This window comes from Acomys minous (genome assembly GCF_964271855.1).
Source record: "Acomys minous genome assembly, chromosome: 13".
In the NCBI taxonomy this organism is placed as follows: domain Eukaryota; kingdom Metazoa; phylum Chordata; class Mammalia; order Rodentia; family Muridae; genus Acomys; species Acomys minous.
This window is the reverse complement of record NC_140495.1, coordinates 45,487,804-45,505,649: the sequence shown is the minus strand read 5'-3', so window position 1 is coordinate 45,505,649 and position 17,846 is coordinate 45,487,804. Positions and strand designations below refer to the sequence as shown.

At 43.9% G+C, this 17,846-nt stretch overlaps 1 protein-coding gene across 5 annotated transcripts in view; it reads left to right on the top strand.

Annotated features, from left to right (window-relative positions):
- Positions 1-17,846, top strand: part of ATOSA (atos homolog A) — a 73,889-nt gene that overhangs the window by 15,700 nt on the left and 40,343 nt on the right. For 2 of the 5 annotated variants that reach the window (XR_014773974.1, XM_084754572.1), the window contains exon 1: positions 4,329-4,503. The exons of 2 other annotated variants lie outside the window; for them this stretch is intronic. Coding sequence is in view for 2 of the 3 variants with exons in the window: in XM_084754572.1 (XP_084610698.1) it covers positions 4,467-4,503 (37 nt within the window). In the remaining variant the exon portion in view is untranslated. Of the gene's footprint in view, positions 1-4,328; positions 4,504-17,846 lie in introns of those variants that run through there. One more of the 5 variants, XM_084754569.1, reaches the window with a different exon arrangement.

Below are 17,846 nucleotides of genomic sequence, written 5' to 3'. Positions count from 1 at the left end.
GCTGAGGTTAAGTCTTGGGTCTGTGGCTCTCAGGTCAGTGTCCATTTTCACTTGCTTCACCTCCCTTGGAGTCAGTGAGTGACCTCTGTCATGAGTGGCAAGTTCTTGTTACCTTCCTCATGGTGTCCCTGTAGCTGCATCCAGACTCCCCGCTTCCCTGTGTTGGGAGTGGTGCTTTTTGGTTTGTTTATTTGTTTGTTTGTTTTTCTCGAGACAGGGTTTCTGTGTGTAGCCCTGGCTGTCCTGGACTTGCTTTGTAGACGAGTCTGGCTTTGAACTCACAGTGATCCACCTGCCTCTGCCTCCCAAGTGCTGGGATTAAGCGTGTGCAGCACCATGCCCGGCTGGGAGTGGTATTTTAAAGGTGGGTTGTTGGTTTGTTTTTATTTTGCTTTTTATCCCCCTTTTGCCCAGGCCCTTGCGTGAGCTGAGAACACCAGTTCTGAGGTGCAGCTCAGCCTGCTAATAGCTTTGCTGTGTAATGCACTGTCATGGCAAATCCTGGTGGATAGATAGAAAACATCTGCGAGGGCTCTCTGGTTTAAATCGTACTCTTGTGTGAGGCTGTATTTGCCTTATGGATAGAAATTGTATGTATGTATGTATGTATGTATGTATGTATGTATGTATGAAACGTTGGTCTGGTCTGGTGTCACAGGCCTAGCTGTTTATCAAGTTAAGGCAGGAGGAGCCCAAGTTCAAGGTCTGCCCGTGTACTACAGTGAGTTCAGGTCAGGGTAGGCAACATTTTGTCTCAAAATAAACATTATTTTGTCTCAAACATGTAAAAGAGGGTGAGATGGGTATGATGATGAGCTGCTGTAACCCCAGCACTTGGAGGACAGGCCAGAGGGCCGCTGAAAGCGCAAGACACCACCTCAGCTACTCAGGAAGGTTTGGCCAACCAGGATTACTTAGCAGAACACTGTCAGAGAGAGGGAGGGAGGGAGAGGGGGAGGGAGAGAGGGAGGGAGGGAGGGAGAGAGAGAGAGAGAGAGCACTGCAGATGAACTTCTGTGGTAATACACCTGCCCCTTGGTTCAGTCCCGTCTGTCCGTCCATCCATCTGTCCGTCAGCCCCCTCACACAGCTTCTGAGAAGGACAGCTGTGTTTAAACTCCTACATCAGACAGGCAGAACTAGAACACTACATTTGAACACCAGCTCTGTCCCCTTGCCTCTTGTTACTCGGGCAGGTAACAAGCCAGTTTTCTCAGGTGTCGGGTAACTGGGGGTGAGAGGAGGTGGGTGGGTAACAGATAGGGTGGCAACCCCTATGTGGTGGCTCCCTAATATGTATGTATATGTGATAATATTGACCATACCCACATCATTTAACAGCTACCTTTGAAAGGTCCTTTTTGCTCAGGAAGTATCAAAGCTTGCATCTAAAGTATCTCAAGAGTTATTTCTGCTAGCAGGAAGCATAGATAATTTAAAACAGTTGGTTTCTGAAGTTCTTCCATTTTCTATTTGGAATAAATACATTGTTTTAAAAATGATTATAAAAGGCATGCTTTCCTGTCAGTTTTCCTTGCATCAGGATAGCAGAAGACCTGGACCACGTAGAGCGCATACTAAGCGGGGCAGGCAGAGACCTAAGGACAGCAGCCAGCCCTGTGTGTGTCTAGACACTTGCTTGGCTTACAGTTGATGCTGTGCCATTGTCTCGTACCTGTCACAGCTTTGTTTACTAAGATTTGCAACCCAGGGAAAAGCAGTACTCTTCAGAAAGAGGTAAGATGCTGTTCAAAACGTACTGGAGACCACAACAGCACAGGGGAAACATTTTGCTAAATTAACTTCTTAGTGGTTTTTTATTTTTCAAGGTGGTGCCCTTCTTGGAAATGGTTATTAATTTATAAGTATCCTAATTAAATAAAGTTAGTATATTTTCTATGAGTTTTCCCTATTTGCTTGTTTAGTATGTATGTATGTGTGTGTGTATGTATGTATGTAGGTAGGTATGTATTTGTTTATTTTTGTTTTTTTGAGAGAGGGTTTTTCTATGTAGCTCTGACTGTGGTAGAACTTACTCTGTAGCCCAAACTGGTCTCAAACTCAAAGACCTGCCTCTGCCTCCCGAGTGCTCAGCTAGCAAGCTTGTTTTGTTTTGTTTTGTTTTGTTTTTAAAAGCAGGGTCTTATTATGTAGCCTAGGCTGGCCTCAAAATCTGATTCTTCCTTCGTCAGCCTCCTAAGTTCTGGGATTAGGTGTCCACCATCCCTGGCTTAGGGATTCTGTCTCCCACTGTTATCCATGCTGTAATGTCTCTAAGCACTCAGTAGCACTAGCCAGCGTAACAGAAGGGAGGTGTTCCCACTCCACCTAGGACTTATTAGTGTTGTTTTCATTTCCAAGGCAGAGTCGCTCTGTGTGACCTAAGATGACCTGGATATAGTAATCCTCCAGCCTCAGCTTCTGGAATGCTAACACTGCAGTAGTCTCCCACCATGCTCACCTAGGTTTTTATGTGGTTCTTCTGTTTTTTGAAAGATAGCAAAGAGTTAATTTTGAAATTAAAATTTATTACTCCCAATCTTTAATGCCATCCCCTTAGATGAGCCAGTTTTCTTATTTGAGCAGCGAAAATAATACTCTCTATTCATATGTGTCCTATTCATCTCCAGTAGTTTTGGAATAAAATTAAGTTACGTGGGACTTGACTTGGCATGGCGCTGGGTGAGCAGTTGTAACACACAGATGTGATACAGCCATTTGAAGGGCATACCGTGTGATGGAGGAGGCCCCTTAAAGCAGTCATTTGTCAGCTGCTGTTTACATTGTAGCTCCAGCGCTTAGAAGGGTCCTGAGACTGGTGTTATGTCAGAAACGGTTCATAGATGAGAAAGCTTTAGTGGCTTAGGAATTTTCCATCTCTTACATGTTAGTAAATAAAAGATTCATGTTTTGGTCTGCCTCTCAAACCCTTCTCCTCAGTAGCATTCCTGAGTTACCTGGGTCACAGGCTCAGTCTGTGTTCCCAGCCTTGTCTCTCAGGAACCCCCAGGGAACTGGATGCTTCCTTGGGGTAGTAATCTGGTGGATTCTGCGGCTGTTATGAAACTGCCATGCTGTTTGTGGCCTCTCGTGTAAAAATAGCCTCTTGGTGCTCGTGGGGCGCTTGGTGGCCAGTGTTTCCATCATCCTGCACTCCCCCACTCTAGGACGCGGGAGATAAACAGAGCCCTGAGTAACACACAGATTACAGCGGCTGCTCTGCAGACCCCTCAGCAGCCACCAAGAGCTCAGACATAAAGGCTCCATTGCTTTAACTGCAGAGTCCTGTGTCCTGGAATAAGATATTCAGAAAAACACTCTGAAGTAAGAAACATTTGTGACCCTTTCTGTGTGTCCCTCAATACCTGAATGGAGTCTCCGGGCAGCTTATAGCAGCTTGGAGTATAGCTTAGTGGCATAGTGAGTGCCTGAGGAACACAAGGTCCTAGGTTCAATTCCCAGTACCACTGTTTGTTTGTTTGTTGCTTATTAAGCAAAAACAGCTTTGCAAGCTAGGGAGGGGCTTTTGCTGTTGACAGACAATGTGGGCAGTATATATATGAAGCCTCAAAAATAGCAAAACCTTCCCATGTCCGGGTAATTTTAAGATAAAAGTAAATGAATTTAAGTTATGTGTCTTCTTCCATGTGACAAGAGAGCAGACCTTATGCTGGGAATGTCTACCTCCACCCTACGGCGTGGGGGTTCACTAAGCAGCCTGGACTTTTTCCCTTTTGGATCTTACTCATTGACTTCTTAACCTGTTCTTGCTTCTTAAAGTCCCTGGGACTTGTGGGGTCAGCAAGATAGGCCCTGCCTGAGGGTTCAGGACCTCTCAGGAGGTGCCTTCCTAGAAGTGTGCTGTAGGGGGTCGTAGCAGATAGATACAGGCAATTCTGTATTCCCGTGGTACACATTTCTGTATTTGCATGTTGTTTGAGGGTTTCCCTTGGGTGAGAACCTGGTTTACTTGAACTGGGAGGTAATAAATGTCTCCCCTTACTTCCCTGCTTTGTCCTGGTTTTATATGCAACACTGACAGAGATCGATTTTATCTTACACACTTCTGATCTTTTAAGAGCAATTAGAAGTACACGTGTTGGGGCCCCGCGCTGGTGCTGGAAGTCTTGGTCATTGTCAGTTCACTGTTCTTTCCTTTCAAGTTGCCTAAACACAGCTGAGTTCTTAAGAGAAGCAAAGAAAACATGACAGTGTTGCCAAGTAGACAGGAAGCAGAGCAGGCGAGCCGACCCAGGACTGAGGCTGAGCACAGCCCGCGTCCAATCAGCTGAGCGCACTGTTGCTATGTGCGCCCTACTCTCTGCCTTTGTGAGAAGCCAGCACAGGGAAGTGCGGCGCCCCAGCGCTCCGCTCAGCTCACTCTGCTCCAGCGCTTTCCACCCCTGCCGGCATCTGGATCCCTCCGTGGCTGACAGGGTAGCAGCTGACAGCCAGGGGCTTCCAGTATGGTTTTCAGTGGGAACAAAGGGCTCCGCAGACAAGGTGTGTAATGAGGTGTTTTCGGTGGCTTTGTTGTCATGCGTCCAGTTTGGGGTGGTTGTTGATTGTACTGCTGGTTTACGTGGATTGTAATAAACAGGTCCAGGGATATGATTGGACTTTGAGAGTCATGGGACGTAGGGAATCGTCCTTTGCTTCAGATAGCTTGTTTTCTTTGAACAGCACTGCCTGAAGGATTATTAAAATGCTAATCTGAACAATGAGTGGGAAGAAAAGAAACCAGATACAGTGTGCTCACTTTAATGAGGAAAAATGCGATAGAAATGAGAACACCCAGGAGGAGTGCGGTGAGCCAGAAGTGCTGGCTCTGTGCACAGAATATATTTTTAAACAAAAGCTGCCAAGAAATGTTTTGAAAATCTGTTATATATGTTTAGTCAGATTAATTATTTCTGAGTGAGACCAAAACTGTCAGGGATTAGCTTAGTGAGTTTTGACAGGAAGGGATCATGCTGCCCACCCATAATGCACTTGTAGAGATGCTACCCACGATAATGCAGTCTCCTAATTATTGGACCCCTTGGCTAGTTTTGTTCAGTTCAGATAGAAGACAGTGATGTAATTCACCAGTAAGTGTTAATGTCTATCTAGAAAATAGAGCAGGAGGTTTTGAAGCCGCCCCACAAATGTTTACGATAGTATTCTTGACTAAAGTTGGCCTCTTAAGTATTCAACAGCTGATGAGCTAATTGCAAATATCAAAAAAATATTAATTAAACCACACTGACTTAATAATTGAACAGGGTTATAAGGGACAGTTTGTTTGAGATCTGAAAATGTTGGCCTATCTAACAACAAGGGATTTTGGTTTTAACCTTTTTTCTTCTTTTGTTGTTATTATTGGGGTTTTTTGTTTGTTTGTTTGTTTGTTTGACACAGGGTTTCTCTGTAGCCCTCACTGTCCTGAAACTCACTCTGTAGACCAGGCTGGCCTCAAATTTACAACAATCCACCTGCCTCTGCCTCCCAAGTTCTGGGATTAAAGGTGAGAACCACCATCCGACATCATTTTTTTCAAATACTGTCAAATTAGAATTTATATAATTGACATAGATGATGATTCTTTTAAGATAATTAGAGCAGGGTACTTTAATTAGCATATTTCCCATTTCATGAGCAGACAGTGCTGAGCTGTAACTAATACAGGCTTTGGTTGTGGTTTGGCTTTTGTTTTGTGGCACTAGGGATCAGCCCCAGGCCTTGGGCACACTAGGCCAACACTGTGCCTCTGAGCTACCTTGTCAGCCATCACATTTTCTTTCATGTAGTTGTGTAAGTCATTCCCTTTTAATTCACTTTGAGACTTGTGTCTGAACTTTTTAATACTTACAAACATTATTCTTTCAAATAGGATTGTTATTTGTTCTTTTCCAAAAGTCCTTATAATTAGAAAGTCATAGCAGTGAGTGTCAGCGTTTTTGATAACTAAGGAAAATATGCTTCTTTCCTTTGTAAACAACTCAAAATATGTTCATGCTTTTGTGCCTTTTGTTACTCATTTTTAACGATACATATAATATTTGTGTCAGGGTAAAAACTTGCTGGGTGTGCTGGCACACTCCTGTAGTCCCAGCACTTGAGAAGCTGAGGCAAGGGGACCACAAATTAGAGGCCAGCCTGGGCTACAGAGCCAGACCCTGTGTGTTTTGTTTGTTTGTTTTAAGAAAATAAAGTGACCACATGGAGTCAGTCTGGTTGTTTTCTCTTTTTCAAGCTCATTCTCATCAGCTGCTAATTTTATTTTCACAATTATACAATCACAAACCCAAAAGCTTTACTTAGAATGGTTTCCCATCCAGTCCCCTTTGGTTGGTTTATTTCATAAGAATTAATTGAACTCTAGGCTCAGGCTGTTTTCATATGCTGTGAAAGATGGGAGAAGACAAAGCTGCAAGAGGAGAGCTGGACACATTCGTCACACAGGCTTTGCTGTATTCAACAGGGATATTCTTGGCAGAGCCTTCCACTGAGTATTTGCTCAGCATCTGAAGATGCTTTCTGTACCAGTGCACTGAGAACGCCTGTTCCCTGTCAGAACCTCAGGGTGATGGACATTAGAAGCTGGGGGCTAGAGGAGCATTGCTAGCTGGTTCAGCTCTGAGTTTGATCTTCCCCTGCCTTCTGTGTCAGAGCTGTAAATGGGCTAGATGCCTTTGCACTTTCTTTATTGATGCAAACACAGTTCTACTTATTCCGTACAGCGATGTAGAAATTTATCTGTATGCTTTGAAATCTGTAAGCTGTCATATGTTAATATATGTTAATATATCTCATTTGCCATTCCTACATTCTGCCCTCTGTGGTTGGAAGGAGGAGGCATAGTGGTGATGCTGGGGCTCACACCAGGGCTGTGGACAAGCTAGGCAAGCCCACTGCCACTGAGCCGCCTCTCTAACCAGCCTCCTCAGGACCAGAATGAGGTCCACTCTGGTGGGCTTTTTAGTCTCTGTGAAATAGTTTATAGTCTAGGAGTCACCACAGATGTTTGCTTCCTTGTCCTTTAAATGCCCACCTAAATGCTGCACCATAGACCTCAGCTCTTCCTTGCAGAAACTCCTTGCTTATCTACAGCCTGAATCCAAGGGGTGGGGGTGGGGATCAGTTTTCATAGTCAGCTAGGTGGGGCAGGTGGGTCTTAACATTTTCTTTCTTTCTTTCTTCCTTTTTTTTTTTGTCAGCTGTTTTCTTATCTTAATACCCCTCCCCTTCTTCTTCCTCTTCCTCCTTTATTTTCTTTCTTCTTGTCTCTCTCTGTCTCCCCCTCCCCCAATCTCAATATTTTTTTTTTCTGTGTCTTTTGAGACAAAGTCTCGCTTATCTGCAGTCTGGATGAAGCCCTGAGTTCATGTGACCATCCTGCCTCAGCCTCCAGTAGTGGAGACCAGCCTGCAGCACGGCAGCTCCCAGGTGGATGCTGGGCTGTTTCACACACCAGTTATGCTGCTACATAGGTGCTTAAGTAAGAGCATAGTGTGTCTTTTTGTAGCCTTCAGATGTCACTGTGGAAAGTCAAAGAGTGGGAAAATATACCTGTCAGTGATACGAATGGATCTGGTTATATAATCCTCTGTGCCAAGACCGTGTGATGAAAGTGGCTGTAAAGGATTGACTATTCTTGGAGAAGCTGGAATTAATACCTTCTTCTTCTCATTTGGAGAGTCTGAACACCAAAGGAAATAATGGTGTACGTTAGAACAATAATATTACAAATTGCAGGAAATGGTCAAAATTGCATATAAAAAAGTTTAAGCCTCAGATTTTGCTACAAGTTTCCTGGTGGTATGAGGGAACTGAGGCAGCTGGTCATATGCACCCCGTTCTCTAACTTGTGTTACTGAATCCATGGCATTAAGATTAGAGGTGGAAGCTGGCCATGATGGTACAGGCTTGGAACCCTTTGGAGGCCAAAGCAGGACGATTGTGAATTCAACACCAGCCCAGGCCACACGGTGAGACAGTGTCTCAAATAGTGATAACAGTAACCATACTGAATTGGCCTGTCTTCCTGTGGAGCTCAGGGTCTAAGGTGTGCCTTGGCAGTGTGGGCACTATCTCTTCTTCTTCGGTGTAGTGATTTCAGCTTGTGTCGGGGTCTCAATGACAAAATGTACAGTAATGCCCAATATTAATGGCCCAGAGTAAACACTCAGTGAAGTCCGACATAAATCCCCAAATGTGAGCATGTTACATTTTCTCAGTAGTAGGTAGGTTTCAAGTTTAAGACTTTGCCCCAAGCTTCACATTTATAGATATAAATTTCTTGAATTTCTGAGCTGTGTCAAGCTTTGGAAAGAAATGTGAGGATTGAATCAGGAAAAGGAGGCAGAGATGATGCAGTCAGACAGCAGCAAACAGTGGGGCCGAGAGAGTGAGGGGAGGCAAGAAAAAAAAGGCCTGCGCAGCGCAGCACCCCACCCTGTGAATGCTGACCTCCTCCCGGAGGGAGGAACCTCTTTCTGCCTTCTCTTTGGGGGTTCTTCGGCAGGAACTTAGAAGGGCAGCCCTGTCACTCCGCCCATGTTAGCAAGTGGGGACAGCCAGCTGTCTGGGAGCCAGAAGTGAGCATCACAAATACGACGAATAAGATTGTCTCAGAGTTCAAAATTTTCCAGAATAGAAACTGGGTGGTATTGGGAGGCTAAATTTTGAAAACTCTTAACTTCAAAGTGAAAATGGTCAGAAAATCTTTTTTTAAAGGTCACTGTAATTCATATACAAAAATTTTAATGACCCTAGTATTTTCACTGTTTTAAGTTATAATTGCTTTTATTGTGTTAGGAGCAAGGTCTAGTCTGGGTCCCTTCTAACATTTATTCATTCATTTGTTGATTTGTTTGTTTGTTTGTTTGTTTCTCCAATAATAACATTGGTGTGAGTGCATACTTGAGTGCACGTGCAGGGCCTTGTGTGTGCAAGGCAAAACACTTCACCACTGAGCTACCCTCAGCTCTAGTGCTGAGATGATTTCATTCCCACATAAACATCCTTTAGTCCTACAACCTGCTGAGGCTGCCATGCTGTTTTCTGAGAGCTAAGCAGCAAGCAGACTGAAATAGGAAGCACGTGCTTCCCGTCCAAGCCGTGTTCTGGCTTCCGTGTGTCCAGTGGTTCTGCTAGGCGCTGTCTGTGTCCACCAGGGACTGCTTTACATGAACGTAAAGGAGCACTGAGGAGCCTTTCAGAAGCCGTGATCCCAGAATTTGGGAGTCTGGGGCAGGAGGATTGCCACAGGCTCAAAGCCAGCTTGAGCGTTGTAGCTAGCAGCAGGCCCTCTAGGGCCACTTAGCAAGACCCTGTCTCAAAGAGCAAGGCGAAGCCACCTAAGTAAGGCATTAGTGGTACACACTTGCTGAAGGCAGGAGCTGAAGGTCGTCTCTGGCTACATGGTGAACTCAAGAGCAGCCTGGACTGCATGGGACGCTGTCTTCAAAGACCAAAACAGTGCCAAGGAAGATAGCTCAGACAGCAAAGCCATTGCCTCTCCAATACTAATGCCTGAGTCTTGAGTTCCCAAAACCTGTGTGAAGCCAGCACAGTCATGAGTGTCTAGAGTCCTTGTGATACGAGGTAGACTCATGGACCAGCTAGCCTGGCGTATGCAGCAGCAAACGACAAAAAGGAAGGCGGAAGCTGAGAACTGACATCTGAAGTTGACCTTTGACCTCCATATGTGTGCCATGGCATGGTGCTCCCACACTCATACAGTGTACACACATGTGCAAATGCACACACATTTATATACATTACATGCACAGACACAAAATTCAGGCTTAAGACAGACTGAATAAAGATTTCAGGACATGCATGTGAGCAAACCATTAGGTTTTGGGAACCTGTGTGGTTTGTAGAGCCTCAAAGGAGAAGGGGACTTGTACCAGAGTATACCTCATAAAATTTTGCAGGTTGTTCTGATGAAACCCAGTGTCCCGCGCTGAGTCCTGCATTCTGGATGGGCTGTGGCAAAGAACCAAGCCCAGAAAGACCAGCCTGGAACACAGCTCTGAGCTGTAGGCTGGGACTTCCAGACACCTGGAGGACACTTCCTTTTGTCTTAGGCTGCCATTTTGGATGTGGCAGAAATGGTGCTGCTCTAGAAACGGAGGCCCGCTCTATGAATGTCACCTTCCCCCTCCTTTGTTCCAGACAGTCCAGCTGAGCTGCAGTTGCTCTGTGTGGTAATGAGAAGCAAGCCTGTGTCCCATTATCTTTTTTTCTTTCTCCGGGAGGCTTAGGTTTCACACATATAAACACACACTCAGTGGAAAATATGAATGCTGAGAGTGCTCAGGAGTGAAGGGTCACACACATGGCAGAGGGATGAATGTTGAAAGGACAGGGTGTGTTTTTTGGGACCAGCCTATGTTGTAACCATATTCCCACGAGGTAAAAATGCAAGACTAAATTAGGTTAGGCTTAAGGATAATTTTGGAAAGTTATGTGTCAGTTATCAGGGATTAGTAAGGCTAGAACAAAACAAACCAGCACTAGAATAGTAGATGGCTGCCTTTTTAGCACACACCAATCCTCTGAGAGCTCAGTTAAATCTAGAGTGTGTGGTTCTGAAAGGGGGCTTTTGCTTTCTTCGGTGGCAGTGTTCTCGTAACAACTGCCTGTTCTCTCTGTGTGGGCTGTGGGATGAGGGCACCAGGCATCATGTTTCCACAAAGGAGAGTGAAAAGGATAGACCTGCTGCTTGAGGCATTTCAGTCTGAAAGCGTGCTGTCTGAAGGCGCAGACAGGTGGCGTGAAGCAGGCTTCGTGCAGCAAAGAAGTCACTGAGTAAGAGCTGTGTAGCCTCTAGTTCAAGCCTAACCATCTGTGCCTCATGGATGAAAGAAAGCATAATTCTGTAGCCCAAACTTCAGGGAGGCAAAATTGTGTCCTTTAGGACACCAGTGGATTCTCCGAGTGACACCAATTAGTTGTAACTCTTATGGGAATTTCCACTGAACCCAGGCCCTTCTGTTTTGATGTGTCCTTGTTAACTCTTCTCACATCACAAATGAGACCAATCCTTACTATCCTTACAAGATGGGCCCGTCCTTGAAGGTGGAGATGGTGGCTTGCTCCTCCCCCTAGGAGGAGGTGGTGACTTGCTCTGTCTTTGCTTTCTTTGGCACATTTGAATTTAACACATACCTAAATAAAATAGGAATGTTTCTGTCCGAGAAAAGGGGGGGGGAGGGAGGGGGGAAGACAGAAGAGAGAAGGAGAGAGGAGAGGGAAGAGAGAGGGGGAAGGGAGGGGAAGAGAGAGGGGAGAGAGAGAGAGAGAGAGAGAGAGAGAGAGAGAGAGAGAGAGAGAGATGAATTTTACTGGTTGTTTTGACACCATTAAGTTTCTCATTTCCATTCCAATCTTTGAGCAAGTTCCTCAGACTGATTAAGCTCAGAGGGTTTTGAGCCTTGGTTACCCCAGCTCCTTATGTAAACAGTTGGCTATGTGGTGTACATCTGCAGTCCTAGGAACTTCCAGGAGCTAGGAAGAACTCTCTTGTTTTTCTTTTCTTGTTTTAATGGATTTGAATGCCTTTTACCCTTGTGATAGAGATGTCAGGAGTGATTGCCTAAAGCAGTTTGCTTATTTTTAAATGAATTTTAATTTCCATTAAAGGGAACTATATTAATAGAATAAAAACAGTTGGGTATTAAAATAGAAGACAGTAAGGATAATAAGAATCATTATCTGGGGGCTGGAGAGATGGCTCAGCAGCTAAGAGCATGTTTACTCATCCAAAGGTCCTGAATTCAATTCCCAGCAACCACATGGTGGCTCACAACCATCTATGACAGAATCTTATGCCCTCTTCTATCTGATGCTAGTTTCTGTCATGCAGGCATATAATAGAGTGCTTATATACAGAAATAAATAAATTTTTTTTTAAAAAAAGAATCATTATTTCAAAAGACAAATGGGAAACTTTTTTATCAAATCAGAAACTGAAAATAAGAAGAAAATAAAGCAAGAAGTAACATTCCTGCCAAGCCCTGTGCTGGGATAGCAGGAATACCTAAAGTTTGCTGTGCAGAACCCATGTGCAGATGGAAGGAGAATGTTGACTTCATGAGGTCATCCTCTGACCTTCATGTGCGTAATGCTCGCTCTATCTGTCTTCCTCCCCCCCACACAATATGTATATACACACACACACTCACACACATGCACACATTCACTCAGGTACATTCATACACACCGACACACTCACACACACATGCACACACATACACAGATTATTGGCTTTCTTTTCATGGAGTTTCAACTAAAGATGTGTTTTATTCATGTTGAGTTTAGGAAGAAAAAGTACACAGCTCAGTAAGATCTTCCAAAGACAGTGAAAGCTACAGAAGAGGCTACAGGCTTCAGTGAGATGGGGAGAGCTACAGGAGGCTTGTGTCTGTGAGCTGACTGCTTAGTACCGACCCACCCCCTTTCAGGCAGATCTCACTGTAGAGCCCACACAGGCCTTAAGCCAGTCATCCCCTTGCCTCATCTCCCAAAGAGCTGCGGCTGCAGGTGAGCGCCACAACACCCAGCCTATAGCATTTGTTCCATGTGTACAATATGATGAGTTTTCTTTCCCAGAGAGAAATTAAGTTAGAAAATATAACAGGAATATCTTCTTGCAAGAGTAGCTTTCAAGCGCAGCTGGATCCCCGGCCTGTGCTGCGAGGAGCTTGACCTTAGAGCTCCCCAGCAGGGGTCTTAAGAGGCTCTCATAAACAGGGGGGCCAGAGCGCCAGAAGTCAATTGAGCTGGTTTTGATCACTAGCTCTAGTTACAGAGAACCGCTGCTAAGTTCATGAGGCCTCTTAGGAAAAGCAGGCTGAGGGCGCTGAAGAACGGGTGTGCTCTTTTGATGCATTGAAAGGATGAGTCACCACTGACTACCCAGGCCTCCTAGACTGGGAGGGAGTGCTGCAAACACTTCAGTGACTGAGGTGGCCTACACAGACTGAGTGAAGGAAGCTGAGGTCCGTGTCCTGGGTGTGACGGTGCACGCCTTTGATCCCAGCACGCCAGGGGCAGAGGGAGATGGATCTCAGTCAGTCTGAAGCCAACCTGATCTACATAGAGAGTGCCAGGACAGCCAGGCACACACAGATTCTGTCCCAAAACAAAACACTTGAGTAAACAAAAGAATAGGCTGGGGTCTTGATTTTTCACCCCGTATCTCATTACCACACTTCAGGCATCCTGTGCTCCAACCCTCCTGGAAATGGTCATGGATCAGATACGAGAAATTACTAGAAAAAGACCAATCGGGCTTTACCACATGAATGGTAACCTGGAGACAAAGATGAAAATGAAGTATAGATCATTCTTAGGTTTCAAGTCACAAAATGCAAAGCAGCTGTGGTTGATGAGGCCAGGCTTCTTCCACTCCGGCTAGCGCCCCTGTGATTATTTTTAGTTGATTGTGGTAGGATTCATGTAGGGTCAGCTTGTGCCTGTGGCCAGAGTGCCATCAAAAACAACAGCTGGAATGGCAGTGTTTACGATCACGAAGGACTGAAATTGGAAGAAGCCTGTCTAGTTTCACACACCTTTACTGTCAAAGGAGTGGGCTGAGCAGCAGAGGGTTTGATCTTCCTGAGGACCCCGGCTCTGGGACCACACCGACTGAGAAGTGCCTCTGGAACAGGTTTCCCATACTGTTTTCAAGTCACTGAACACTTGCATTAGGGTTTTGCTTGTTTTGTTTTTTTTAAAGATCTTTGCATTTCAAGATATGATACTACAAATACTGACTTAAAGAAGTGTTTTTAGGGAGAGACCAGGTGAGGGTCACACCTGTGTAATCCCAGCACTTTGAAGATGGAGACAGAGGATCAGCATTACAAGGCCATTATCGACTAGATAGCAAATTTCAGACCAACCTGGGTGATACGAGACCCTGTATCAAAAAAAAAAAATTTTTTTTTTTTTGTGAATTTAGGGGCGAAGAGCTATGTATGGAAGTGGAATGTGGACCCTAAGCAAATTGGCACACTTAATCTTCAAGATATATTTTGGACTAATGAGCAGTAAATAACTGCTTAATCATACTAGCTGTGAGCATTTGACTGTAATTCCATTTGTGGATTGGCTAGTCTCAAGACAGTTTAATCTGGTTCTAGGAAACAGTCCATGTTTGACTGAAGTTGATTATAACTACCACAGTTGTCCAATAAAGTCTTAATTAGAAGTGTTGCTTTGGTATTTAATCCCAGGGCTTAATTGCTGTGTTTAGCAAAGGATCCCATGTCTTGCGTTTGCCACTCTAAAGGGACGATAGGGCAGTTGGAATGGTGTTTGAAGAGAAAAAACTGGAGAAAGAAGTGTGGCTTCTGTTCTTACCAACCTGATACTAAAATGATGCCTTAAAAGAGAAGCTGCTGTACTTCTGCATAGGAGGGAAATACCATCTTTAGTATAGATTCTTAATCCAGAAACTTGGCAAGCTTATTTTAATTTTTTATATTATCCTTAATGATACTTTACATCCTTCAGCCCAGAACTCACGATGAAGCTGAGGCTGGCCTTGAATTTCTGTACTTCTTGTTTCTATACCAAGCGCTGGGGTTACAGGTGGGGGCCACCGTGCTAGACCTATCTTTAGGCATTATTTAAAAGTTGTAAGAAATAGGAAATTGTATTTCTTTTTAACTGAGTAGAATCCATGCATTTTGCTAAATAATATTCTTTTAAAAAATATCCTTAGCAAAATTTAAAGTCTGTATTGTAGATTTTTGTTGTCGCTTTGGTAAATATTACTTGTCTGTGGCTTCAGAAGCCTTAGAGCCAGACAGGTCTTGCACATGTGTTTGTTTGCTTCTTACCATTGTCCCAGCTTGTTAAGATTTGGTTCAAGACATTACAAAAATACTACATTATGTTTGAAACAAAATTAAAACAAGACAGCATGTCATCAAATAAAAACTGACTCCTTTTTACTTCCTTTTTCTGTTTCTCGGGCTTTAAATAGTGTCAGCAGTTTGATATATGTACCTCCAATCTTTCTAGCCTCTTTTTAGCCACATAAACTCACGAGTTTGTAAACCTTAAAACTCCAAAAAACACAAATAGGACCATACTGAATACGCTCGATCAGCACCATCTTTCTGTGTAGAGCGGCGGCTGCGGCTGTAGGGAACTGACAGAGCGGGATTTTCTGATGTAGGAAGCACTCGTGTTGACTTGTTTTTGAAGTACTTTTGTCACCTGGGTGCTGAGGAAAGAGCCCAGGCCCTTGTGCATGCTGGGCTCATGCTGGTTGCTAAGCCACACTGCCAGCCTTGCTCATTTGGCTGCATATTGTAGGAAATAAAACACACCACCTAGGTGCTTCTGCTAGAGTTGAGGTGCTGTGTCGCGACACATGGCGCAGCAGTCCTAGATGCAAAATGTAAATCTCAAAGACGTTATAAGTACCTGATGTAGGCTTGATCAGCAGTGGTGGTGTTTGTTTTTTACTTTTGATTCTTTGTGACTTTCACATCATGTACCCCAGTCCTACTCATCGTCTCCACCCTCTGCCCTTGCAAAAGAAAATAAACAAGAAAAAAATGTAAAAAATAAAACAAAACATAGAAAACATCATGGAAGATATAGTGTGTCATACTGTGTCCTACAGTACACCTATTTGCCCTCAAACTTTTCTTGCAAATGATCATTGCAGTGAGCCACTGGAGCAGGTCAAGGCCTCTGTGTTCTACCACACCGTCAGTACCGGATCCTTCCCTGGATTTTTGTTTTTTGGTTTTTTTGTTTGTTTGTTTGTTTGTTTGTTCGTTATCCTGTTGTTGCCCTATGTCATGGAGACCCTACAGCTTTGCATCTGCAGTACCGGCCCTTTTACAAGCTCCAGAAGTTCATAGATGAGCTAGATATTAGGGTGCGCCAACTTAAGCCCCAAGTCCGAGACTTGGTGGTAGCTGGGTTGGTCAGTCCACCAGCTCCCACACCCATACCACCACGGCAAGCTCTCCAGCACTGCCCTGGCTACCCCACACGATGCTGCAGCTCGCTTGTACCTGTACCTCCAGAGCCTGCTCTGCTGTCCTGCCCAGTAGACATGCAGGGCCTGCTCTCCTGAGTGCTGCAGCCCATGAGGGGCTGGGCCGGCTCGCACACCCTCGGGGCTGGCTCACCTGTGCCCTCTCCATCAGGGCCAGCTCTACTGTGCTGCCAAGGCAAAGCACAGGGCTCACAGAAGTGTTTTGTTTTGTTTTTTAATATGGTGGCACATCATTTAAATTTCAGATGAATAAGTAGCTTTCTAGTACAAGTATATCTTGTACTGAAGTTCAAATGTAATTGGGCAAGTTTTATTTTTATTTGTCAAATTGAGCAGTCATACTCATAAAGCAAACAACCTTTCCATTACCCTGTCTCATTGCCCCCAAGTTTAGGATGTTACTTTGTTTTTGTAAATAAGTAAAGTAACTGCATCTTGCACACATTTTAAAAATGAAATATCATGGTTTATACTTTGCTTTTCAGCTTCCTCCACCGGATCTGTCTCAGCAATTTCCTCATGTACATGTCAGAACTACATTTAGTAGTGTAAATGGTTAATAGTTTTAATTTTTTTAAGTGAACTTGTAAGACAATACTTGTTTCCTTGTTTTTAAACACTAATTAAATATTTTTAATTGTGTAAAATAAAGTTACTGTCATTTGTAACAAATACATTTGAAATTAAGGCAGTATGAGTTCTTAAGACGTATAGACTACAGTTGAAGCAACTCTGGCTCAGTTGTTAAAGACAGAAAATTAGTAATGAGGTCTGTGTTCACTTCTGTAGGGGCGATGTTGACTCGAGAGCCAAGGACTAAACTAGGACCAAGATGTGCTAGCTGGACACATTTCCTGTGTGTTTGGGGGAAGGTTACATAACCTGCCTAGACTTCCTCTGATATTTCTTTAATGTTATACCAGGGAGAATTAATAAGTACAAGGAGCTTGGCTCAGTTTTAGATAACAGTTTTAGGTCTTACTTCATCTCAGCTGCTATCACAAAATGCACTAAACTAATTTATAATCAAGAGGAAATCATTGCTTACATTTCTGGAGGCCTGAGAAGCCCAAAGTTCTAGGCACGTAAGACTTAGTGTCTGTGAAGGGCTCACCTCTGCTCAGACACGCCTTCCCATCATACCCTCAAGTAAAGGGGCAAACAGGCTCCTTGGTGCCTCGCAGAGGCCCAACTCTGACTACCATCACATTGGGAACTGCGTTTCAATAAAGAATTTCAAAGGGATGTAAGCATTCATACCATATTAGGAAATCTGTTATATATTTAGGAAAGCCTCATATAACTTTTATTGACTTCAAGGTAACACAGAGAGGAGGAGGAAAGGTCTTGTGGGAAGTTGAAGGCCTTCTATTCTCATCACTTAACAGAGTTGAGATTTGAGCCTATTCAGAGTGTCTTTCAGGCCTCTCACAGCTACCTAAGGCTAGAAACATAAAACTGAAATGGCTAGCAAAAGTATTTTTAATTAGGATGTAGAAAAATGACTCAGTAAAAATTTTCACTCACATAGCCCTCATACAATTATAAAGTCAAAGATTTTAACATTTTAGTACGTTTTTAACTGAAGTAGAATTATATCACTCCCCCTTTTCTCTTCCCAACGCTCTCAGCCACCCTCTTTGGAGCCCCAATTATATTCTCTCTTCTTAAGTTGGTAGCCTTTTTTCCTTGTATTATTGTTACGTGTGTCTATACAAGTGTATAGAATTACCACCTGCTGAGTCCAATTTGGTTTTTTTTTTTTTCTTTATATGGTGTCAAGGCTTATCATTTTGCATTGTACAAACAATCACGGGGCTCACCCTTA